This window comes from Pristiophorus japonicus, chromosome 17 (genome assembly GCF_044704955.1).
Source record: "Pristiophorus japonicus isolate sPriJap1 chromosome 17, sPriJap1.hap1, whole genome shotgun sequence".
In the NCBI taxonomy this organism is placed as follows: Eukaryota; Metazoa; Chordata; class Chondrichthyes; family Pristiophoridae; genus Pristiophorus; species Pristiophorus japonicus.
The window spans coordinates 13,076,765-13,104,235 of record NC_091993.1 but is presented as its reverse complement, the minus strand read 5'-3'; the positions used below and the strand labels follow the sequence as shown (position 1 = coordinate 13,104,235).

The 27,471-nt window shown below is 41.5% G+C and overlaps 2 protein-coding genes across 8 annotated transcripts in view; one reads left to right on the top strand and one right to left on the bottom strand.

Moving 5' to 3' along the window:
- The window catches only part of LOC139227553 (protein FAM227B-like), a 408,664-nt gene that overhangs the window by 133,875 nt on the left and 247,318 nt on the right, over window positions 1–27,471 (top strand). The gene's annotated exons all lie outside the window — the stretch shown is intronic.
- Window positions 4,421–27,471, bottom strand: part of fgf7 (fibroblast growth factor 7) — a 141,922-nt gene continuing 118,871 nt past the window's right edge. For all 4 annotated transcript variants that reach the window (XM_070858396.1, XM_070858395.1, XM_070858397.1 and 1 more), the window contains 2 exons: window positions 9,770–9,873; window positions 4,421–5,305 (listed from right to left, as the gene is read on the bottom strand). In XM_070858396.1, the coding sequence (XP_070714497.1) occupies window positions 5,111–5,305; window positions 9,770–9,873 (299 nt within the window). In that variant the 3' untranslated portion in view covers window positions 4,421–5,110. The remainder of the gene's footprint in view (window positions 5,306–9,769; window positions 9,874–27,471) is intronic.

The following is a 27,471-nucleotide window of genomic DNA, read 5'->3' as shown; positions in this document are numbered from 1 at the left end:
AATTCACTTGTTGAAGTATATACAGCTTTGTCAAAGCTCAAAAGTCAGAAACCACTGTTTGTTTTCTGGATTGCTCTGGCGTTCTTAAAGGAAAAAAGTAAAACAAATATTTATTTGCTTTCCTGTATTTTATTGTCTAGATGAAGTATTGGATATTGCCTCCAGAAATGGTGACTTGGAATAATTTTTGTGCTGCTTGACAAAATGACATATGTTATAAATTATATACTATTTATAAATAATATGAAGAATGTATACTTCTTATAAAATTGAAGTATTTATTTACTGATGCTGCCAAATTATGTGGTCAGTTGATTAGTTAAATTCAGATTAATGGATCTGAAGAAATTAAGCAGATGAGCTATGGGCTGCGATTTCGCCTACCGAGGCAGGCTCATTGCGGCAATGATAGGTGACAGGTTGCTACCCCGCTCCCGGCTCCATCCCGCTCTGTGAGAAGAATTTTCTGTTGGTGGGGTTAGTTAAGCCCGCTCTGCAAGGTTCCCAACCAATTAAAAGGAAGTGGGCCTGATGATGTCATTTGATGATCAGCCGGTTTCATTAAAGGGACCATGCCCACATTCATTTTGACAGTTGTGCTGTCAGTGTTCTGCAGCATTGAGGTGCTGCAAACACTGACGAGCACTGCACAAAGATGCATAGGTGCACCCAGGCTCTTCCATGAGTCACAGCACACAGGGAGGTTCTCTTCCCTCCCAATGGGCAAAAGAGACCTCCTCAGGACACCAACGCAGTCTGGTTGCACATTGCACAGGAGGGCACAAGCAAGGATGTCATCAGGAGGAGCTGGCTGCAGTGGCACAAATCTTTCAATGATCTCAGTAGATCACAAAACATTACTGCAAAGCCACATTCAACCTCATCCTGCTGTGCCACTCATCACATCCCCATCACTCTGGCTTCCCTATCCTACTCCTGCAAGTCCTTACTCACATCAACTTACCTTGCACCTCCACCCATTCCTCTCTATCTATATTATCACATCCCATACTCACCAGCCACTTCTCACACTCACCCTAATCCTTCTCCAATCATACCAACTAACAGCATACAAGGGTAGGCATTTGGATTGTTTAGCTAATGTTCATGTAAGGTTTCTGTTAATGTGTTGCCAAACATTGAAATCTTTATTTTCAACACTTTTCTTTCTTGGGATAGATTTGTGCGTACCTTTGGAAGTGGTTTAGTGAGTTGCAGTGACATAACGGTAACTCCCGCCGCCCCCCCCCCCCCCCCTCCGCAATGGTGATGAGTGTGAAAGGGGGGATGACTCGGGCATTGTAGGGATGCTTTATGGTGCTGGAATGGGGTGGTGCCAACTTGTGCATCATGTGGCAGCCAAGGTGTACAGCATCAAATGAAGTCAATCTGACCATGGTGAGGCTGTCCCTGGCATCCCGGGCAGCAGTGTGATTGGGTGCTGATGCCCTGTGTCCTGTGCAACATCAGGTGATTGCGGAGAAGGTAGGTGTTGTTGTAGGTGATGCTAGTGTGCCTGGTGATGTTGGTGTTGGGGCTGATTGTGGAGGGATTCTGAGGATCAAGGTGAGATTTTTTCAAGGGCACCGATGCCGCTGCAATAGATGGCAGTTGAAGTTGAGATAACAACAGCAATCTGTCAATGGTGAGAGAGGTTGCTCCAAGGAGGTGACACTGGATAGTTTACTCCATACACTTCAAACCTGCATAAAGCTGAAAAGTGTATTCCAAATCCTGAAGGCTCCAGCTTCTAACATTGGAAAGTGAACAGCTGTGAAATGGTAGCTTGTACACCACTTTTGCAGCTGTCACCTGTTGAAAGGAATGGAGAGTCATTGAAAACCCGACTCACTTACCTGACGTGATCCCGAGTGCCGTGAAACTCGTCAAAAAGCTTGAAAAATGGCAAGTACAAGGTAAAATGCTGTTTAAGTACCTTTTAACAAGCTCTTAACTATGTCAATTAGCTCCCCCGCTGCTTGGTGTTGGGTCTGTAATGCGCAGACAGACCCGACACTTGGGAAACTGACATGGAGGTGGGTTTATATTTTGACAGCGATCTGCCTTCAAACCCGTCCTCTGAGCACCAGCAAAATTCTGGCCGTGGTGTGGCAAAAGGATTTTCAATATAGACAAACGTAAGGCAATGCATATCACTGTAGGAAGTACAAAAATTGAATAGGTTCTATTTTGATATGAACCAATGTGGGATTGGGCACCATCTAAATCTGCAAACCTGGGCAAGCAGTCGGAGATCCCTGCCTGCTGTCTCCAGATGCTCTCAACCACAACGAAGAGGTGTCAATTAGCAAAGGAAAGATTTTGGATGTGATTGCTAACCACACTGAAAGTACCTTGACAATGTGAAGCTATTGTTAATGAGATTAATCATGCATCTTTCAGATGAGACGTTAAACCGAGGCCCTGTCTGCTCTCTCAAGTGGACGTAAAAGATCCCATGCCACAACTTCGAAGAAGAGTAGGGGAGTTATTCCCAATGTCCTGGCCAATATTTATCCCTCAATCAACATAACAAAAAAGCAGACTATCTGGTCATTATCACATTGCTGTTTGTGAAAGCTTGCTTGTGCGCAAATTGGCTGCGCGTTTTCTACATTATAACAGTGACTATACTCCAAAAGTACTTGATTGGCTGTAAAGTGCTTTGAGATGCCCGGTAGCCATGAAAGCTATATAAATCCAAGTCTTTCTTTCTTTATCTGTTAAATTCTCAGGTGTCATTCCTTAAATAGAAGATGCAACTACAGCAAGGGAGTGGCTCAACTAAAAAGAGTAAAATCAGGGACAATTATACAAAACATGCCATATGGCACTCTGCCGACATAGATGCATTCAGTGAGCCAGCAGACACAGAATGGACAAACTATACTTTTGCAAGAGGCCTGAGTACTACAAAACTTCCAAGATGCCCAGGACATGCCAATGCATGTGAACCAGTGAAAAGGCTTTGGGAGCCAGCAAAAAAGTTGTGTGCAGAGCACATTAGACATCTAACTTCTGTTCAAATTAGGAGCCCCATGCCACCACCCCCAATGTGACTGGAGGGCCGTGAGGCCGAGGATGGACTTTTGGAGGAAGGAAGTGATGTTCACAGTATTGAAGGGGCGTGGAATTTTACGTGCAAAGGAGCTATTAATGATGTGAGTACTTCGGCAAAGAAATGTAGCCAGTTTGGATCAGGATGAAACTGAGGGATCAGAAGGTAGTTCTGATGAGAGAGATCAGCCTGAGAGGGCTAGAGAGAGAAGGGGGAAAGCTTTGATATGGTATATCACTGAGATGAAGGGAAAGACTTGGATAGTCACAGATGGGAGAGAGGGAAGAGGAGGAGGAACGTCAGGCAGCCAAGCAGATAGTTTTAATTTATGAGACACAGAAAAAGCCCGTAAACTCCTCATACTTGGCATTTAAGGTGAGAATAGTTTGGCAATGCTCGCTGTCTAGACTCACATAAAAAATGGGCACGTACATGAGGTACTCAATCTCTTGAAACACACAATATTAGAAAATAAAGGAATACAGTTGAAGAAATTGGGAGTTGGTAAAAGTTTCCTAAGTTTTCATGCTTGTAAATTTGACTGTATTTGGCAATATTATTTCTGCTAGAGATGATTTTAATTGACAAGTCTGTACCACACAGCAACCACCAATTTTATCGGTTCCAGCCTGTTTATTTCCTGACTGCAGTGTAGCTGGGTCTATTAAACTACACTTTTATCATCACACATTTTAGTGATTATCATCACACGTTTTAGTGATATAGTTTATACATCTGAAATTGGAATTGTATTGAAAGACAATGTAAGCCACCTACAGGTATATGTGAACAGATGCTTTCACTATTTGTAGAATTAGACTTGCCAAATCCCACTCATTTAGCAGTGTGTGTTGAAGCTGTAAATGTGCTATGTAGCTCACATCTTTCAAATGAAACATTAGTGTATTTAAAAACTTTTGAACAAGTTTTTTGTTGGAAACCTGACAACCCCTTAGGTAGACAGCAGATGCTTTGGCAGGGTTAAATTCCTGGTCTTACTCGCAGATTATTGCCTCGTGGGAATTGGTTTATTTTGCTCTTACCTATAGAAATGCTGTAAGATCTTACCAAAAATGTTTTAAAATTGGCTTATATTTGATGAGCTTGTGAGATCAAGTTAGGTTGAACAATGGCTTGAATGCTCATTCATACCATGAAGAACAATTGCATTCTATTTCAAACCCAGAGCTAGTTGGTTTAAATTGAATACACGTATTTTGTTTTCCAAATGTCAAATGGTTCTGCAGTTCCTTTATGCAGAGAGAATCTACGACTAACTGCTGATCCATAATATTTCATGACTTTAAAATAAGTGGTGTTGAAGAAACCATGTACAAAGCATTAACTTTTATTGAGCTGAGCAGCACTGCTGATACTGTAGAATCATTATTTTCACAAGTCATTTACAACATGGCAAGATCACTGATTGTTCACATGATATTTAAACACTCTCCATCTTGTGAAAATCAAAAATACTACAGTAACTACATTTTCCTCTCTTTAAAAATACTGAATTACAAAAATTAAATGCTGTATGGAAAGCTACACATTCATCACTAGACTCATATATTATTTGATATTTCATTCAACAATAGTCCACAGTGCTTTCTCAAGGAATAAATGTATCAGTTTGAATGCAAGGTGTCTTAATGTAACAAGGATTATCTAGAAAACGTATACAGTACTGTTTAAGTATAAAGTACCATTATACCACAAAAGTATTATTTAAGGAAAAGTTCTATTTACAAGTTACTTACACCTCTTTACACATTTGATTAGATGATCAGTCATACTACTTTCATTCAAATGTTTCTTAGATATAAGTACAGGAATAAATTTACAGACTTTACCTTTTACATCTGTTGTGACATTGGGTTGCATAGAATACAATCGTGCAAAATTATAGGTACGTTTTTATAGCAAAGCCGCAAGCCCAGCTTGTTCCAGATGTCAGTAGTACTTTAGCTTGTGTGGTTAGGGTTTCAGTGATACATATGGAGAGATGGAACATCTTTTATTACTGGGATTGATGTTCTTATTGTGTGTACTTCATTATGATACTGCCATAGGAAGGAAATGAGATGATTTACTTTCTTTCTTTGTCCTTTTGCCTCTAATGGTTACTCCTTTTTGGTTCAAGGCAACAAACATTTGCTGCCCATTATGTGTCCATTTTGCAGAAGCGTACGTATTGTAATTATTTTCCTCTATTAGCTCTCTAAAATTGCAGTCTTCGTTGCAGTTTTTCTGTGAAAACATTGAAAATAGAGTGTATATTATTACTGTGGAAGCATTTGCTAGCATTATTTGCAATTGATGATGATATTCACGTTATCCTTCAATCATGTATTGATTCCATTACTTTGATATTACAAGTGACTCCAACTAAATTCTGGGGGCGATTTTAACCCTGCCAGCCTGTTGGAAACCAGACAGGTAGGAAATAAAATCTCCTGATTTACTTATCAGCCCTGAAGCTGTTTTAACCTACTCTCTTGAGCAGGTGGCAAGGATACCCGCCCAAAGCTGGCAGGGTCTTTCTTTACATGTGCGCGTCACTTCCCGATGATGTAATTGGAACCCAACTACAATTTTAACTCGGGCCTGAGCGCAGGCTAACCTGGGACAGAAGTGGTTCAGCACCTGAAGGTGCTCAAAATGTTAAGTGTTTTTCTTTCCTTTGTGGATCCAGGTGGAGCAATAATATTCATCTGCGCCCACAAGGAAAGCTCATGCTACGAATTAAAGGAGTTTGGATGCCTTGGTCACCCCCACCATGAAGTTAATGCATTGTTTAGAGTGCTTACATAATTCTTGGCAACTCTGATCTCCGTGTTTCATCTAGCATATGAAATTGTTAAACCAGCTTTCTTCTCTGCTGTATATAAATCCACAATTAAATTAATCATGTAGTTGCCATGATGCAAAAGGGTAAAAGCATTTACTGAACGGTTTGTAAACACGGAAGCAACCTGTGTTTGATGACAGGTTTATTTAAACATTGATCAGCTCCCCAGCCAAAATAAGGGTCCCTGCACAAGAGCACTGAACAATTGTTTGAAACATGTTGTACGAGAAAGACATCTGTGGACCAGCTATACGGATTAATCCTCATGCTTTCACCAAATAGTATTGTTTAGTTTGGTTGCTAAGAGAGGTTGCAGTGTTTCAGGACTACACTTGCCTCTGCACTAGATCTTCAGAACACATGATCTCTTTCCTTTTAAAAACATATTTTGAGCATATTACTCATGATACAGGTACAAGTAAAGGGACAATAAATGAGAAAAATAATAGATTTATTAGATTTTAGTATTCCTTGAACAAAAGATTGTTTGGAACCACAAACTAAATTTCCCATCTTCTTCCATAGTAACTGGTTTCCTCATTTTGAATTTGTTGTCCAAAACTTTTATTATCATATTTACCTCCTTTAATATGAGTTATGTAAAGATTAATATGATTAAAATGCTCAGCAGCATCTGTTAAGCTGTTTACGTGTACAAAAAATTTGGATTCTTGTACCATTCTCAATTAGCTGCATCGTGTCTTGTCTCCTCTGATCAAAATTAATAAAAGATGTCCATGCTGCAACGCAAAGGGACTGCCTTATATATGGAATGGAAATTTGGAAAAAGGCAATATGGTTCTGGTTGGAAAAAGATTTAAAGAGATAGACATTCCAAGTGGTCCTTCAATTAATGGACAGATTTTACCCTGCTCCTTGTTGCATGGCAGGTAGTTTCAGTCAAAGTGTAAGGAATTCAAAGGTAAAAGTTACTGATTTTAACTTGCTGAAATTGCTGCTGTTGGAGCAGTAATGGTCTCGAAAGGAAGCCAATTCACTTACCACCCATTAATGCTGATGTTCTGGCTGCCGCCATTTTTACATTGGCTTACCACTGTGCGGCCGAAACACCCACCTGATTCAGTTGATAGACCTCTTTAAATATCCAAATCGGGAACCTATGATGTGCATAGAACTTTGATTGCCATTTTAAGATAGAACTGATCTGAACGTGCGCTGTGCATAAACAAGACCCAGTTTTACGAGCAATACAGCTGAAGAGACCATAGAAATGTTAAATTATTTTTATGGGGCCAGGAGCAACAGGAATGTTTCTCTAAGCCCACAAAAATTATGTGGGCTGCTACCTAGTCTCCCACCTCCGCCCCCACCACCCGTAGCCCGATACTGCACTGGCCCAAATCCGGCGCGCTGCAACAGAAAGTGTGTTTGGGATGAGCATTTTCTGTTTTTAGAAAAGTTTTCCTTATGTGCCTTACCCCAGTATCTGTTGCCTATATTTTTTTCTGAATCTTATTACAGGTTGAACCTCCCTTATCCAGCACCCTCGGGACCTGGCCTGTCCCGAACGAGGGATTTTGCCGGATCAGAGGAGGTCACGTGTTTGGGTGGACTGCGCCCTTAAGTGCTGTTGCTGGGGTAAGTGTGTGTGTGCCGAGTGGCTGGACTGATTGTCAGTCAGTCAGTCAGCCAATCAGTATGCAGGGGGCTGAGAAGAGACGTTAGGCCCCGGCGGACCCCGAAGGGTCAGCAGGCCAGCGGGCCCAGAAGAGCCGGCGGGCCTCGGAAGAGCCGACCCGAAGCCCCAGAGGGAGCGCTGTGGGGAGGAGCGGCTGGCCCGAGGACTGTGGCTGCAGGAGTTCCAGAAGGACGACAACGAGGAGGCAGCCGATCGAGGAGAAAGATTATATTGCTGAGTAGGATTTTGATGGGTCGTGTTCTGTGCATGCGCCACCCAGCGGCCAGGAATGGTTCCGGACGAGGGGTGGTGCCGGATAAGGCAGTCATGGATAAGAGAGGTTCACTGTTCATTAGCAAAAACCTAAATTTCAAGTTTCAAAAGTTGCCCTTCATGTTGGAATGATTGCACATCAGAACATAAGAAATAGGAGCAGGAATAGGCCACCTGGTCCCTCGAACCTGCTCCACCATTTAATAAGATCATGGCTGATCTGATCATGGACTCAGCTCCACTTCCCAGCCCGCTCCCCATAACCCATTATTCCCTTATCGCTCAAAAATCTGTCTTATCTCCGCCTTTAATATATTCAGTGATCCAGCCTCCACAGCTCTCTGGGGCAGAGAATTCCATAGATTTACAACCCTCTGAGAGAAGAAATTCCTCCTCATCTCCATTTTAAATGGGTGGCTCCTTATTCTATGTCCCCTAGTTTTAGTTTCCCCCATGAGTGGAAATATCCTCTCTGCATCCACCTTGTCAAGCCCCCTCATTTTCTTATGTTTCAATATTCTTCTGAATTCCAATAAGTATAGGCCCAACCTACTCAACCTATCTTCATAAGTCAACCCCCTCATCTCTGGAATCAACCGAGTGAACCTTCTCTGAACAGCCTCCAATGCAAGTATATCCTTCCTTAAATAAGGAGACCAGTACTCTAGGTGTGGCCTCACCAATAACCTGTACAGTCGTAGCAGGACCTCTCTGCTTTTATATTCTATCCCCCTTGCAATAAAGGCCAACATTCCATTTGCCTCCCTGATTACTTGCTGTACCTGCAGACTAACTTGTTGTGTTTCATGCACAAGGACCCCCAGGTCCCTCTGTACTGCAGCACTTTGCAATTTTTCTTCATTTAAATAATAATTTGCTTTTCTATTATTTCTGCCAAAGTGGATAACCTCACATTTTCCCACATTATACTCCATTGGCCAAATTTTTGCCGATTCACTTAGCCTGTCTATATCCCTTTGCAGATTTTTTGTGTCCTCCTCACAATTTGCTTTCCCACCCATCTTTGTACCATCAGCAAACTTGGCCACATTACACTCGGTCCCTTCATCCAAGTCATTAATATAGATGTAAATGGTTGAGGCCCCAGCACCGATCCCTGCGGCACCCCAATAATTACTGTTTACAAACTGGAAAATGACCCATTTATCCTGACTCTCTTTTCTGTTAGTTAGCCAATCCTCTATCCATGCTAATATATTACCCTGAACCCCTTGAACTTTTATCTTGTGCAGTAACCTTTCATGTGGCACCTTATCAAATGCCTTCTGGAAATCCAAATATACCACATCCACTGGTTCCCCCTTATCCACCCTGCTCATTACATCCTCAAACAACTCCAGCAAATTTGTCAAACATGATTTCTCTTTCATAAAACCATGCTGACTCTGCTTAATTGAATTATGCTTTTCCAAATTATGCTTTCCAACTCATTCTCACATACAATTTAGAGTGCTTTGGTGCTCAAAAATAGCATGGGATGCAATAAGAAAGTTGTGTACTGAAGTGATGTTCATCACTTGAGGAGTTCCATTCAAAAATTGGGAACATCAAGTCAATGTTTAGCACTGTTGCATTGTCCCACTGCATTTTTGACCCATGTACTATAAAAGGGGAAGAGAAGAAATGGGTGCAGTCAGCCCAATAGGGACAATTATTTGAGACATGAAAAATAACCCAGGATGGATTTACTTTCATTTTTTAGGCAGCAGATATGGGGTAAGGCACACAAGAACAATTTTCATCAACTTTTAACAGTGTATTCCTTTGGTGCTACCAATGAACTGCTAACAGTTGATGTTGGATCTGATCAATGAATACTGTTTCTCCAGGACTGCAGGAATTCCTATTTAAAAAATTGACGCTGAAGAATTATAAAACCTATTGTATAACTGGTAACTAAATAAGCACTATGTTCTGTGTATGGGCTTACCTTGCTATATAATTTTCCAGATTTGTTCATTGCTAGGAAATAGTCACTTTCTACACCTTTGATAGCAACCACGCCAACGGCCACAGTTCTGATTTCCAGAATACCTGTAATAGATTACAATGTCTGAATTATTAATGATTGAAGCAAGACGATTCTAGTTGCTGTTAATCAGCATCAGATTGTAAGTTTTGTTTGAGAGTTATTACATGGTTAGATATCTTATTAAAAAACCTTCAACAGACACAATTCCACATATGCTTGGCAGATTTTGTATTTCCAGAGCAAAACATAATTATGGCCTCTATCCCCGTATTTGTTTCTGGTGTATATTTTTGTAGTATGATCAATTAAATATAGATTGAACCATAAGCCTTCTATAATTTGTCCTCGAAGAGCTCTAATAAGCAAATCTTATGATCTATAGACACCTCTGACCTGACCGTGTCACATAAAGGTCCATGGGAAATGCAGAGGCTTCACCTAGTATAATCAGAAATGATGATGTGTTATGGATGTAGTGCAGGCAACCACATACATATTTTTTTAAACTAAATTGTTAGTACCCAAGATGAAACACACACATGCTCTAAATATTATAATTCAACTTAGTCATAAAATGTATATCATGAATTACAGAAATAAATTAGTGGAATAATTTGTAAAGGATGTGTTATAATCGGTATCAAAATGTAATTCATTTAAAGAATATACTTTGCTAAAATTTGGTAAGAAACTAGGGGGCATAATCTCAGAATAAGGGGCCACCCATTTAAAACTGAGATGAAGAGGAATTTCTTCTTGTAAATCTATGGAATTCTCTACCCCAGAGAGCTGTGGAGGCTGGGTCATTGAATATATTTAAGACGGAGATAGACAGATTTTTGAGCAATAAGGGAATAAAGGGTTATGGGGAGCGGGCAGGGAAGTGGAGCTGAGTCAGATCAGCCACGATCTTATTAAATGGCAGTGCAGGCTCAAGAGGCCAAATGGCCTACTCCTGCTGCTATTTCTTATGTAAACTAATGCACGATAAAATAAGTTACCTACAAGTCAGCCTGTGAGCTTAAACGTGAGCCTTTTAAAATTTTGAATACTACACTACTAATTAATTGAAAACAAGACTGCATCAAAATTTTAACTGTTGTAAATGACATTTGTACATTAATTTGACATTTTTTTTTACATTATTTGAGTCAAATATGTGTGTACACACAGACAAATTTAATTGGAAAATCAATGCAAATATTTTTTTTTAAATCAGAAAATGAATATGAATTAAAAACAGCACTCTGGCTATGTGAGCTGCATTTTAGATAGACTACAGCTTGTCATACTTAAAATATTTGATATCATTACAGTTAAAGGATCAAAGGTTTAGATATTAAATTGCAGTAACCCTAGAGTTAGTACTATTTAATAGCAGTGATTAAATTACATGATGCATTTTGTTTTGTTCTTTTCTACTTTTTATTATTATTTGGATGGTATAATTCAAATTAATGGTTTTATTCCATAAATTCTTCTGTAAAATACTTTTGGGCAGAATTTTAGCATGTTTTTTTAATAGGATTATCAACTTGATGTCAATGGTGGAAAGTGGAATACTTTTTCAAGCTGGTGTTAGAATCAAATTCTCCCAGGGTAGGTATGGCATGGGCTAAATGAAGAGCCAACGTTCCTTCTGCTCTTCCCCATACCTTAAAAGCACCTCTTGCGCTCCTGTGTGAATGTTCCTTTTACATGAGCTTTGTTACCTTTCTTAATGAGATTGCCATTTTAGTACCAATTTGTGGCAAATTATGGACAGCTGTTTAATTTGAGTTTAATTTGAAGTGATATTCCAGATTAACCTTTCTCCTACATTTCTATCTCCTGCATTTTTATATGATCTGCTTTCAGTTGCCTATTTCCAGTCTTTCCTTACCACTCAGAGGCCTGCAATTTAGGATCAGCCTTGTGGTTCTTCTCTGCACTGCCTCCAAGGCCTGAATATCCCCCTCGTCTCTCAGCAATCACAACTTGCCACAGATGGGGTCTAACCAGAGCAATGCACAGTTGATTATGACTTCATCTGACTATTTTGGCTATGTAGTTTAACATTCTGTTAGCTTTGTTGCTTTGCACTGGTCGAGTTTTCTAAGACTTGCAGATCTCTTTCAACTTCATCATTAGTTATTTCGACACCATTCATGGAATATGACCCCAATTTTCCTTTCTACATGCAGTATTTTACATTTGTTTGCATTAAATGTTACTTGCCATTGTTCAACCCACTTACGAAATCAGTTGGATAAAATATGTAATTTCTCAGTTACCACTGCACCATTCAGTTTGGTATTGTCTGTAAATGTGACCAATTTGCATTGAGTTACTGAATCCAAATCATTGATGTAAATTAGAAACAGTCATTGTGCCAGCACTGAGCCCTGGAGCACTCTATTCAGTAACCCCCCCATTCGTACGAATTCTTTAATAGTGCCTGTTGTTTACAGCCTTTCGGATAATTTCTCATTCATTTTTAAAGTTTACCCCGAATCCCCACAGCTTTAAGCATAACTAGTAACCTTTTGTGTGGAACGCTATCAAATGTCTTTTGGAAATCTAAGTGCTCAATGTTTTGAATTTTAATATATTTTCGTAAGACTCAGTTGTTCAAAACCAGCACATTATGAGAAATTACAGACTTATTTGTGTGGAAAGTTTTATAAATATTATTGCTATCATGTGTTTACAAAGGTTAATCATCCAGTTCCAATATAATTGTAGAATGCTTCCTTTATTACAGAATTTGTAATTAACTACTTTCATATTGTGTTATTGATTGGATAATCAATATATCCCCCTCTCAGTAACATGCTGGGCAAATTACTAAGTCTTTAATAGAGGCCTCATTAAGATTTCACATTCTAAATTAACCTTCAAGATAAATTAACTGCATCTCTGTGCTTCAAATTTCATAGTCTTAAGACAGTGTGGCTGGACTGTTGCCCATACACCCCTGTAGAAGATTATTAACTGAACCTTTGATCTCCCTTCTGTCTGCTATCATACTTTCACTCTGGTCTCTGTGTGTTTTTTCATCATCTGTGAGCATCTCCCTCATTTTGCCTGGAAACAGCATGAGATAATTTCCCTCATCCATCCTCTATCTTAACAATGTAAGAATGTAGAGGATGAGAGGAGATCATTGTGTTGCATCTGGCTGGTCCCAAAGTTCATAAAATTTCACACCAGTCTTTAATTTCTGTAAAACAGTTTCAACTGGGCCATTATATTAGATGTCATAATCAAAATATTCCAATATAGCCTTAATGATCCAGTACAGAAAAAAATGACCAAAAGTATAAGGAAGTTATAACTTCTAATGGATGCCTAAGAAAATGTGGGGCTATTAGATTGCGATCAAAAATATAACGCTTTTAAGATTTTGCTTGATGCTGTAATAAATTTGGAATATTATCAAAACAAAGTGCCCTTATGATGTGCTTACTGTATTAAAATTATTAATGATCCTCCTTATCTGCCTGAAGCATTGGCTCAAAAACCTCATTGTCTGTAGTCCTCCATGTCCATTGTATTAGACACCAGAGATTAGAAATGTAATGCATTGCAGGTTAATGCAGCTTACTACGCTATTAGGTTTATACCAATTTTGGTCTCCATATGCTTCGTGTACATTAAAAGAATAAAGCAAATAATTTCCCTATTTACTGGCTTGTTAAACTTCAGAATCTCAGATGTTATGGACTGTTTCCAGTTAACTAGAGGCTGTAAAATCAAAGGAACAGTTAATATGGTAATATTATGCATTTGTAGTCAGGTTTTTTAAGAGAATGGGATATCTGCTATTGAATACCAAAAATGTTTAACTATCAGAATAATACACTGAAAGACAAAAAATAAGATTCATGTTTCAATGTTCGGGAAAATACCAAAACAACTGAAATGTTGAAAAACAAGTAAAGACTGATTTTATTCTAGTTCAATTATTTTAATTATGTAAGAAATACATAATTTGTATTAAATATTAATACAATATAATTTTAAACGACTTGCCGGTAATTTGTTAGGTTTAAAATAAACTGTAAATGTTTTCGAGATCCTTCAGAATACACAAATAAGCCAGGAGTCATAATTTTACTGAACAAATCTATGATGTTTGGTCAGTTAGTTCAAATGACCAGATACCGCTGTGGAGCAGACCACCGGCGTGCAACACTGGAAAAACCACTTCCGCCTGAGTATGGTGGTAGCGGTGATCTGTAGTTGGGGAAAAATAAACGGCGAGGAGGAAGCAGTCCGAGTAGTCCTTTGATCGGCAGTAGGTATGAAACCCGGCAAAAAATGGTAAGTGAAAGTTTAAAAAAAAAATATTTTGCAACGATTCACTGGAAAGGGGCCTTGTGAATGTTTTGCAATTTTTTATTTGTTGTTTTTTGCAAAAATATTTTTTGTGTTTTCCCCCCTCCCTAGGCCCAACTCGTAGACTCGGACTAAATTTGACGAGGATCACGTTTTCCACCGAGAATCCACGTACAATATCGATTTTTCCCGCCGGGCGGATTTCTTTCCATTTTTTGATTAATTTTTCGCCGTTCTTAATAGCAGAATCATAGTTGTTTTTTGGGCAGTAAACTGTGGTGGCGGCTTTTGATCAAATTCCAGCTCACTGTACCAAATAACCTTAAAAGTATTCTTTGGAGTGTTAACCTTGAAAAATGTGTCATAAAGCAACTAAGTGATTCCTAAACTATTGATACTCCCAGAAAAAAATGAAGGTCTGCAACAAATCAGAAGCACATCCTAAAAATTTAATTGATTAGAATTCAAATTTGAAAAAAAAACAATACATAATTTTGTTTTTGGGGTGTGTTGAGAATTATTGAAACGTTCTGTAGCAGTTGGCAAATTCCTTTATTTGTTTTAAAATGTGATGAAGGAAAGAATATGTTATGTGGAGGAGTTAGTATACAAAATATATCCTTGGAATGTTGAGTGGTGAAATTGAAAATTAGTTCTACAGGTCATCTTCATGACCTTTAAGGCATTCCATTAGTCCCTACTACTTTGCAACACAGAAAGAATGCTTCTCTTGATAGTTCACATCTTTAAATAACAACTTATAATTCTATAGTGGTGATTACATATAGAGATGTCTTGGAGCACTTTACAGGGCAGTGGATAACTAGTGGACATGGTGTAGGAGGAAAGGAAGTGGAAGATAATCCTAGGCCAGTGCTGGAAAGCAGGGCAGAAAAGCCAGACAACAGCAATCACAAGGCCCATAGGTCTTGAAAGTGCCCCAGGCTGGGGGGGCGGGGGGAGGGAGACGAGAGGGGTGAAAAGGATAAGATCGACTTGCCTGCAGAATTTTCAGGGTACTCCTGGGACCCCCCCAGTCCATGGGAGTCCTAATCCAAGCCCCAACACCTGGTTTCTTTGATCATCATCATCATAAGCAGTCCCTCGAAACGAGGATGACTTACTTCCACGCCAAAAAAGGATGAGTTTTCAGGTGTTTCAATGAAGGACTCGAGTTTACAGGCGTTTCAATGAAGGACTTAATAATTCCAGATCCTGAACTACATCCTGAAGGGTGGAAGATGCCTGTGCGTGGATTTTTTTAATGTGTGGTGGCCATTGCACACCAGCCACCACATGGGCTTGACAGAACTAGGTCTTGGTCCAGTGGCAAGGGTTATCCGAGACGACTGGAGACCTGCTCTGCTGCACGGACTAGCGCGCACACATATCGCACAGTGTGGGCTGCCCCTGGGCCCCTGGCCCCGAACTCACGCCTCTCCTGGTCCCCGATCACATCACTCCACAGTCTCGCGCCGCTCCTGCTGTACCTGCCCACGCTCCAATCACCGGTCTGGACCTTGATGATGTCACTCTTCACTGCCATTGCCCTCCTTCACCAGCTCGCGCTGTATCTTGCCGTGGTATGCCTCCACGCTGCTTCCGGGCTGCCCTCCTTTTTTTATGGCCCGACCTGCCGCTGGTGTTCTCACGCAGGTCTGGGCCTCCACAGAGAATGCTGGAAATCTCAGCGGGTCAGACAGCATCTGTGGAGAGAAAAACAAAGTTCCCGTTTCACTTCGACGACCCTTCAGGCTCATCGACCCGAAACGATGACTTTCTTTTTCTCTCCACAGATGCTGCCTGACCCGCTGAGATTTCCAGCATTCTCTGTTTTTATTTCAGTATTTTGCTTTTGTCCTGGTTTCTTTGGATGCCCTTCCCCCTGGGTGTATACACTTCAACACTAAGGAAATGGAGGCAGAAGGCTGTGAACATCCCATGGCACCTCACTTCAATGGTAAGATTAGGTACAGGGACAATCCAAGAAGGCTCAGAAAATCACAGTATTGCGCAGTAGTAACAGAGACCTGACATAATGGGTCCCTACCCTCTTTTTCTCTTCACTAAGCATTCCCCAATGCTGCTGGGAATCAAATCACCCCTTGTATCTTTTCAACAGAACTTCATTGTGACGAGCCCAAGAGCTAGATAGATATTGGCTTCTAAATTCTTCGATAGCACTTACGCAGAAATTTATGCCGGTTTCTACGCTGATCTTGCCAACAGAAACCTATACCCAAATTTCCTGTGGAGCTCGATTGCCTACATCGGAATGTAAAAACCAGCGTAAAACAAGTGCAATTATTTCACATTCTAATTTCTATATTCTAAACGGCTGGACAGAAGTTTACATTTATGATTGTTTTAGACATGGCCTAATAAAGTTAATTAAAACTATTAGGCTGTAGACTAACATTTTTGTTTCATTGTATATATCTTTAAATAATCAAACTTGCGAATAAATTAAACTTTGTTCTATGTTAGTCCTTGATATATGCAGCTAATTCAGGCAGCCCAAATGATCACTTTTAGAAAACCAGATCCGAATAGTAGCTAAAACTGTACCACATGTTTCAAAGACTCACCTTTATAACTGCTTTGCCATTTATTTTGATATATGCTTGCAAAGTCTCCCCTACCCAATGCACCAAAGTCTATTTCAGGAAATCACTGTATAACAGAGAAGTTAGTGATTCTAAGAATTCTGCAGTTGTGCTTCAGTTATTTATAAAACATAAGTGGTAGAATGAAACTTTGTGAGCACAGTTCTTTAGAAATTACACATGTGCCTTACTACAGTTTTATGGAGAATGCCCCGGATCTTGCAATTTATGGATTCAGGTTAAATGTTCATTTAAATAAGTTAATGGTGCACTGGAGGGGAACTTGAGAAGGTATTTGAATCTCTAGGGCAGACACTGCAGTTTACACTTAACAGTTAAAATTATTTGTACAGAAGGAAATTAAAATGGTATTTTTTAAGAAGGAAACATCAATAGTTATAAAAGTGTATCTTTCTTAAAGAAATTAAAGCTTCAGACCTGACCTCATTTATGCCAATATGAAGTGATTTTGGATCTTGCTGTGCCAAAATGTTTGGATATAAATCTATGCCAGCGAATTACTGCCGTAATTTTAGGAAACTCGTTTGAGCTGGTCTTTTGTATAGGAGCGGAGTTATGTTAATGAGCGTCGGGAGTTTCAGCAGATCTATCTCAGAAGTGACGCAAACGATCAAGGAAGATTGCGCTTTGCAATATTTCAGCGAAAAACCGACGTAAATCAGTTATGCGCAAATTCCTCTGAAATAAAATGGTGCAGCTCCACTATTATCTGGTTATCTGATCATTATCACATTGCTGTTTGTGGGAGCTTATTTGCGCAAATTGGCTGCTGCATTTCCTACATCACAATAGTGACTACACTTCAAAAGTACTTAATTAGCTGTAAAGTGCTTTGAGAAATCCTGAGGTTGTGAAAGGCGCTGTATAAATGCAAGTCTTTATGCCAAAATGTCCCAGGAAAGTCCAGGCCATTATTTCTACTGAGACTGAGCACATTTCTGGACACTGTGCCAGCAAAAATCACTGTAATAAAGTGCTACAGGGTGAACTAGTAACAACATATTAAAACTAAAATGTTCATTAAAACAGACGTCCAACATGCATGCCTACAATTTTGAAAATTGCCTACTTATAAACCAGACTGACTTTAAATTTAATACAATTGTCTTGCAATTAGGGAAATGTTATAAAAACATGACATTTTTTGAAAAGTTCTTCTTTGTCAGGCATACGTAAAATCATTGGAAGACATGAAAATAACTGAAAAAATAATAATTTAAGAATGTAGTTCATGTTATTAAATTCCTCATGCTTTATTAGAATATTGTACAATCATAAGGTTTGGCTACAAAACCACTGTTTAGATATCTATAAAAGTAGTATTTTTTATAGGGAGATGGTGGAAAGATATTCTGCTTACATTTTGAATTAAATCCACTTTTAATGGGGTCCACTGTGCAATTGCAAAAGATAAGGGGAATCAAATTCAGACTACAGTATGAGTAATTTGACATATGACATGTGGTAAGTGTAGCATGCTTGGGAAGAACAGGTAACTTTGTACCTCTGGTTCCCAAAGCTGGACTTTCCTCACATCAGGTCTGGGTCTGTTGTAGACTAATTGATAGAGATTAATTGCATTGATTAGTCAACAACCCCATTATTATTGTATCAGGATGGTAGAAGGCAAATTAGATGGACCTTGGTCTTTTTTTGTATAGCTGTTCCTATATTTCTATAGCTTTCTGAAGTTTTGGAGAGCCCCAAACTGAATGCGGTAATGCTGAGAGTTACTTGGGAGACCTTTAATTAAAAAGAAGTTTCCTTTTATTATGTTATTTGAAATTTGAATTTAACTTAATTCCTGTTAACCCCAAAGGTCAGTGAAAAAATTACAATTGAAAAGTTTTTATACTATAAGCACTTACAATGCAAGAGTATCGTGATCGGAAGAGAGGATGAAATAACAATTTGTTCCATTCTGTTACCAGGAAATTGCTTATCTTCTGTATAATACAAACTGAATAACAGATGGCAATATTTTTGTTTTGTACATCAGGTGGCAAACAGCTGGATGACAGATATCTCAACTGTTTAATGCTGGTAGCTGCCAGGAGCTGGAAGCAATAATATTAGGGTACAATAGCCAATGCTTGATGCATGATTCAATAACCTGGGTTCACAAAGGGGATAGTTAACTTTCTTTTTGAACTCCTGCATGCAAGGGACAAAATTTTAAGTGATGACAGGATCTTGTGATCTCACTGCAACAGCTCTTCTGTTCCTTGAACAAACATAATTGTCTGGCATAAACAATATACACTTGTATGGTTCTCCTTAAAACATAAACTTGTGGAGGACTCATAGCCTGGCTAGATTTCTTTAGTCTTATAGAAGGATGGCTCTAGAATGAATGTTCCTCCTCAGGGATTCTACTGGTCTGTTTAAAAAAAAATCAACTGCTCTTTCTGGGCTATCTTACACTGTGTTGTCAGCAACAAGGAATAGCAACTCAGAAACACAGACTTCATAGAAGACTAACCAGACAGAACATAAACTATCCCATGAAGAAGCCCTGGCATGACAGCAACAGCAACCTTGGCCAGAATCTTACCAGCCCAGCGAGTGCAGGTTTGGAGGCAGGCCCGCTGTCAAAATGGCTATGATTGACAGCGGGGCGGGATCCCGCTCTGAACCCACCTCCTTGTAGGTTTCCAAAGTGCCGGCGCTGGCTATGGTTTACAGACCCGACACCAAGCGGCAGGTCAGCCAATTAACACCATCAAAATAATTTTACTAGGTACTTAGTATTTTTCCAAGTTTTTTACGAGGTTCATGTCCCTCGGGGAACACGTCAGCTAAGTGTGTTGAGTTCTCAATGACTCTCCAGTGCTTTGACTAGTTGACAGCTACAGAAGTGGTATAGCTACCATTTCACAGCTGTTCACCACAATCTCAGAAACTGAACCTTCAGGATTTAGAAAACACCTTTGAGCTGTATGCAGCGTGGAAGTGTTTGCAGTGAACTCTGAATCCACTGTTACCTCCTTGGAGCAACCTCTCTCACCATTGACAGATCGCTTCTGTCATCTCAACTTCAGCTGCCATCTATTCCATTTCCATCAGCATCGGTCCCCTTGAAAATATCTCACCTTGGTCCTCAGAATCCCACCACGATCAGCCCCAACACCAACATCAGTGAACACACCTGCATCACCAACAACTACACAAACCTTCTCCGCAATCACCTGAAGCTGCACAGGACACAGGGCATCAGCATCTGACCACTTTGCTGCCCGGGAGGCCAGGGATGGTCTTACCATGGCCAGATTTACTTCACTTGACGCTGTACAACCTGGCTGCCACATGATGTGCAAGGTTGGCACCATAAAGCATCCCTGCAATGCCCAAGCCATTCCTTTCACACTCATCACCATTGCGGGGGTGGGGGCAGATACCGTTATATTTCACCGTTCACTACAACTCACTAAGCCACTTCCAAAGGTGCACACAAATCTGTCCAAGAATGCAAAATGTTCAAAATAAAGATTTCAATGTTTGATAACACATTAGCAGAAAATCTACATGAACATTGGCTAAAAGTGCCTACTCTTGTGTGTTGTTAGGTGGTATGATTGGACAAGGAGGAGGATGAGTGTGAGGGGTGGCTAGTGAGATGGGGATGTGATAATGTAGATAGAGGAATGGGTGGAGGTGCAAGATAAGTTGGTGTGAGTAAGGATGTGTAAGAGTATGATAGGAAGGCAAAATGATGGGGATGTGATGAGGTTGAGTGTGGCTTTGCAGTAATGCTTCGTGATCGACTGAGATCATTGAAAGGTTTGTGCCACTGCAGCCAGCTTCTCCTGACGGCATCCTTGTTTGTGTCTTCCTGTGCAATGTCCAACGAGGCTGTGTTGGTGTCCTGGAGATGTCTCTTCCGCCTGTTGAAAGGGAAGAAAACATTCCTGTGTGCTGTGACTACCTCCATAAGCATCTGGAAGGTGTGATGGGAGAGCCTAGGTGCAGCTGTGCACCTTTGTGCAGTGCATGTCAGTGCAGCACTTCAATGTTGCAGAACACTAAGAGAACTATCAAAATCAATGTGGCCATGGTCCCTTTAAGGAAACCAGCTGATGACGCGTCATCAAATGACATCATCAGATCCACTTCCTTTTAATTGGCCGGGAACCTCGCAGGGCAATCAATGGAAGATTCTTTTCATAGTGCGGGCTGCGGCCAGGAGTGGGATTGCAATCACCCACTGACGCCGGCCACTCCGGACCCGCCACCATTGGCAAAATTGCGGTCCTTGACTTCACGGGACAGCAGTGCCCGATAGGCTCAGACTCACGGGGCTGGTTGTGATTGAGTTATGCCATCTGGTGCATCGAGACTTGTAAGTCCAATCAATCATTTGTACAGCACATCATGGGATCAACACTACTCTCCATATCTATGCCTCAGATAGTTTCCAGGGGACCTACAGGAGATAGGAGATAAGGTATTGGTGAGGCGACACCTGGAATACTGTGTGCAGTTTTGGTTTCCATATTTACAAAAGGATATACTTGCTTTGGAGGCAGTTCAGAGAAGGTTCACTAGGTCGATTCCGGAGATGAAGGGGTTGGTCATATGAGGAAAGGTTGAGGAAGTTGGGCCTCTACTCATCGGAATTCAGAAGAATGAGAGGTGATCTTATCGAAATGTATAAGATTATGGGGGGGCTTGACAAGGTGGATGCAGAGAAGATGTATCCACTGATGGGGCGAGACTAGAACTAGAGGGCATGATCTTAGAATAAGCGGCCGCCAATTTTAAACAGAGATGAGGAGAAATTTCTTCTCTCAGAGGGTTGTAAATCTATGGAATTCGCTGCCTCAGAGAGCTGTGGAAACTGGGACATTGAATAAATTTAAGACAGAAATAGACCGTTTCTTAAATGATAAGGGGTTATAGGGAGTGGGCGGGGAAGTGGAGCTGAGTTCATGATCAGATCAGCCATGATCTTATTGAATGGCAGAGCAGGCTCGAGGGGCCTTATGGCCTAGTCTTGTTCCTATTTCTTATGTTCTTATATCAAAGTTTGTTGCTGTATTAGAAATGTCACTAATGGCTCCTTTTCCGTACACACAAGGACATGGAGTTTAGGAGTGACCAGCAACATTCGGTTGTAAGGCAGCATAGTATTTGTAAAATTGGCAGTTTTCCCAATGGACATGCATGAATGATTGCATTGCTATAGCTACTTTAGCATCAACTAATAGTTGGATTGTATTCCCAAATGGGAATGCATATTATTCCTCAACGTGAAAATAATATGTGACCAGCAGAAAATTGCCATGTACACCAACGCATAGTTCACGAGAGAACCTATGGGGATTATTTTCATGAAAGGTGCTAAATGGGTGCTATGCTAATAAAGCACACCTGTTTGAAAGTCTGGTTTTCACTTGCAATTTTGCACCTAATTGCTGATTATCATAATTTGAACTTGCCTGGAGGTGCTAAAGTAGACACCTGCAGGTTTAGCACTCAAGCGCTGATTAGACACAATTTCCATGCAACAGTATATGTATCCACTTCCACTGAAAGTGTGGAATGTGCTGGCTGACACATAGCGGCATATTTCAGGCACACACTGGAGATCCTGGTGGAGGAGGTCCTGCACCCATAGGGGGAAGGAGTCCACCTCATCCTCCTGTCTCTCTCTCCTGCAGCAGCTGGAGAGAGTGCTGCTCTACCTGGCCTCATGTTCTCCTCCCATTCCTCCTGCAGACCAAGGAGGACCCCTAGCAAGGTGCCGATGACCAAGCACTCTCTTTCTCCTGGTGACTCCTATAAGATGTCCAATAAGGTAGAGATCACAGCAGATTGGAAAACCGCAAATGTAACGCCCCTATTTAAAAAAGGAGTCAGACAGAAAGCATAAAACTATATACCAATTAGCCTAACATCTGTCGTTGGGAAAATGCTGGAGTCCATTATTAAGGAAGCGGTAGCAGGACATTTGGAAAAGCATCATTCAGTCAAGTAGAGTCATGGTTTTATGAAAGATAAATCATGTTTGACAAATTTGCTGGAGTTCTTTGAGGCTGTAATGAACAGGGTGGATAAGGGGGAACCTGTGGATGTGGTGTATTTGGATTTCCAGAAAGCATTCGATAAGGTGCCATATAAAAGGATACTGCACAAGATATAAGTTCATGAGGTTGGGGGTAATATATTAGCATGGATAGAGGATTGGCTAGCTAACAGAAAACAGAGAGTCGGGATAAATGGGTCATTTTCCGGTTGGCAAACAGTAACTAGTGGGGTGCCACAGGGATCGGTGCTGGAGCCTCAACCATTTACAATCTATATTAATGACTTGGATGAAGGGACCGAGAGTAATGTAGCCAAGTTTGTTGATGATACAGAGGTGAGTGGGAAAGCAAGTTGTGAGGAGGACACAAAAAATCTGCAAAGTAAGTGGGCAAAAACTTGGCAGATGGAGTATAATGTGGGAAAATTCTTCCACTTTGGCAGAAATAATAAAAAAGCAAATTATTATTTAAATGGAGAAAAATTACAAAATGCTGCAGTACAGAGGGACCTGGGGGTCCTTGCGCATGAAACACAAAAAGTTAGTCTGCAGGTACAGCAAGTAATCAGGAAGGCAAATAGAATGTTGGTCTTTCTTGCAAGAGGGATGGAGTATAAAAGCAGATAAGTCATGCTACAACTGTACAGGGTATTGGTGAGGCCACACCTAGAGTACTGCGTACAGTTTTGGTTTCTTTGTTTAAGGAGGGATCATCATCATATCATAATAGGCAGTCCCTTGAGTCGAGGATAATGCCAAAAAGTTCACAGGTGTTTCAATGAAGGACCTAATATTCCAGATCCCGAACTAAATCTTGAAGTGTTGAAGATGCCTGTGCGTGGATATTTTAACGTGTGGTGGGCGTTGCACACCAGCCACCACACGGGCTTGACAGAGCTAGGTCTTAGTCCAGTGGCAAGGGTTATCCAAGACGACTGGAGGCCAGCTCTGCTGCACGGACCTAGTGCGCACACATCGCAGTGTGGGCTGGCCCGTGCTGCCCCTGGGCCCTCGCCTCTTCTGAGCCCCGAACTCACGCCTCAACTCGGGCCCGATCACGTCCCTCTAAAATTTCTCGCCACTTCTTTGCTCTGACCTCGCTGCTCCTGCTGTACCTGCCCACACTCCAATCAGCGACCTGGATCTTGGTGACGTCCAATCTAGTCGCCCTCTTCGCTGCTGTTGTTCTCCTGCTCCAGCACGTGCTGCTCCCTGGAGTGGTATGCGCCACACTGCTCTTTCCACTTCCCGACCTGCTCCGTTGGTGTTTGCAGACCGGGGGCCATGCAGAATGCTGGACTAGGCTGCCACGCTGCTCCTTCCACTCCCTGGCCTGCTCCGATGGTGCTCGCAGGAGGGATATATTTGCATTGGTGGCACTTCAGAGAAGGTTCACGAGGTTGATTCCTGAGGCGAAGGTGTTTGACTTATGAAGAAAGGTTGAGTAGGTTGGGCCTAGACTCATTGGAGTTTAGAAGAATGAGAGGTGATCTTATTGAAACATATTAGATAATGAGGGGGCTCGACAAGGTAGATACTGAGAGGATGTTAACACTCATGGGGGAATCTGGAACTAGGGGGTATAATTTCAGAATAAGGGGTTGCCCATTTAAAACTGAGATGAGGAGGAATTTCTTCTCTCTGAGTGCTGCAAATCTGTGGAATTCCCTGCCCCAGAGAGCTGTGGAGGCTGGGTCATTGAATATATTTAAGGCGGAGATGGACAGATTTTTGAGCGATAAGGGGTTATGGGGAGCAGGCAGGGAAGTGGAGTTAAGCCCATGATCAGATGAGCCATGATCTTATTGAATGGCAGACCTCGCTGCTCCTGCTGTATCTCCCACACTGCAATCAGCCATCACCCTCCTGCAGCAGCACGCACTGCTCCGTGAAGTGGTATGCCACCGCACGCTGCTCCCTCCAATGGCCCTGGCCTGCTGATGCAGGCTGGAACCATGCCGATTTCCGTGCCGGGCCACTGCACGCTATTCCCTCTAATAGAAACATAGAAACATAGAAAATAGGTGCAGGAGCAGGCCATTCAGCCCTTCTAGCCTGCACCGCAATTCAATGAGTTCATGGCTGAACATGAAACTTCAGTACCCCCTTCCTGCTTTCTCGCCATACCCCTTGATCCCCCGAGTAGGAAGGGCTTCATCTAACTCCCTTTTGAATATATTTAGTGAATTGGCCCCAACCGCTTTCTGTGGCAGAGAATGCCACAGGTTCACCACTCTCTGGGTGAAGAAGTCTCTCCTCATCTCGGTCCTAAATGGCTTCCCCCTTATCCTTAGACTGTGTCCCCTGGTTCTGGACTTCCCCAACATTGGGAACATTCTTCCTGCATCTAACCTGTCTAATCCCGTCAGAATTTTAAACGTTTCTATGAGGTCCCCTCTCATTCTTCTGAACTCCAGTGAATACAAGCCCAGTTGATCCAGTCTTTCTTGATAGGTCAGTCCCATCATCCCGGGAATCAGTCTGGTGAATCTTCGCTGCACTCCCTCAATAGCAAGAATGTCCTTCCTCAAGTTAGGAGACCAAAATTGTACACAATACTCCAGGTGTGGCATCACCAAGGCCCTGTACAACTGTAGCAACACCTCCCTGCCCCTGTACTCAAATCCCCTCGCTATGAAGGCCAACATGCCATTTGCTTTCTTAACCACCTGCTGTACCTGCATGCCAACCTTCAATGACTGATGTACCATGACACCCAGGTCTCGTTGCACCTTCCCTTTTCCTAATCTGTCACCATTCAGATAATAGTCTGTCTCTCTGTTTTTACCACCAAAGTGGATAACCTCACATTTATCCACATTATACTTCATCTGCCGTGTATTTGCCCACTCACCTAACCTATCCAAGTCACTCTGCAGCCTCATAGCATCCTCCTCGCAGCTCACACTGCCACCCAACTTAGTGTCATCCGCAAATTTGGAGATACTACATTTAATCCCCTCGTCTAAATCATTAATGTACAATGTAAACAGCTGGGGCCCCAGCACAGAACCCTGCGGTACCCCACTAGTCACTGCCTGCCATTCTGAAAAGTACCCATTTACTCCTACTCTTTGCTTCCTGTCTGACAACCAGTTCTCAATCCACGTCAGCACACTACCCCCAATCCCATGTGCTTTAACTTTGCACATTAATCTCTTGTGTGGGACCTTGTCGAAAGCCTTCTGAAAGTCCAAATATACCACATCAACTGGTTCTCCTTTGTCCACTTTACTGGAAACATCGTCAAAAAATTCCAGAAGATTTGTCAAGCATGATTTCCCCTTCACAAATCCATGCTGACTTGGACCTATCATGTCACCATTTTCCAAATGCGCAGCTATGACATCCTTAATAATTGATTCCAAAGTGGGGTTACATTGGCTACCCTCCACTCGATAGGAACTGATCCAGAGTCAATGGAATGTTGGAAAATGACTGTCAATGCATGCGCTATTTCCAAGGCCACCTCCTTAAGTACTCTAGGTTGCAGTCCATCACGCCCTGGGGATTTATCGGCCTTCAATCCCATCAATTTCCCCAACACAATTTCCCGACTAATAAAGATTTCCCTCAGTTCCTCCTCCCTACTAGACCCTCTGACCCCTTTTATATCCGGAAGGTTGTTTGTGTCCTCCTTAGTGAATACTGAACCAAAGTACTTGTTCAATTGGTCTGCCATTTCTTTGTTCCCCGTTATGACTTCCCCTGATTCTGACTGCAGGGGACCTACGTTTGTCTTTACTAACCTTTTTCTCTTTACATACCTATAGAAACTTTTGCAATCCGCCTTAATGTTCCCTGCAAGCTTCTTCTCGTACTCCATTTTCCCTGCCCTAATCAAACCCTTTGTCCTCCTCTGCTGAGTTCTAAATTTCTCCCAGTCCCCAGGTTCGCTGCTATTTCTGGCCAATTTGTATGCCACTTCCTTGGCTTTAATATTATCCCTGATTTCCCTCGATAGCCACGATTGAGCCACCTTCCCTTTTTTATTTTTACGCCAGACAGGAATGTACAATTGTTGTAATTCATCCATGCGGTCTCTAAATGTCTGCCATTGCCCATCCACAGTCAACCCCTTAAGTATCATTCGCCAATCTATCCTAGCCAATTCACGCCTCATACCTTCAAAGTTACCCTTCTTTAAGTTCTGCACCATGGTCTCTGAATTAACTGTATCATTCTCCATCCTAATGCAGAATTCCACCATATTATGGTCACTCTTCCCCAAGGGGCCTCGCACAATGAGATTGCTAATTAGTCCTCTCTCATTACACAACACCCAGTCTAAGATGGCCTCCCCCCTAGTTGGTTCCTCGACATATTGGTCTAGAAAACCATCCCTGATGCACTCCAGGAAATTCTCCTCCACCGTATTGCTTCCAGTTTGGCTAGCCCAATCTATGTGCATATTAAAGTCACCCATTATAACTGCTGCACCTTTATTGCATGCACCCCTAATTTCCTGTTTGATGCCCTCCCCAACATCACTACTACTGTTTGGAGGTCTGTACACAACTCCCACTAACGTTTTTTGCCCTTTGGTGTTCTGCAGCTCTACCCATATAGATTCCACATCATCCAAGCTAATGTCTTTCCTAACTATTGCATTAATCTCCTCTTTAACCAGCAATGCTACCCCACCTCCTTTTCCTTTTATTCTATCCTTCCTGAATGTTGAATACTCC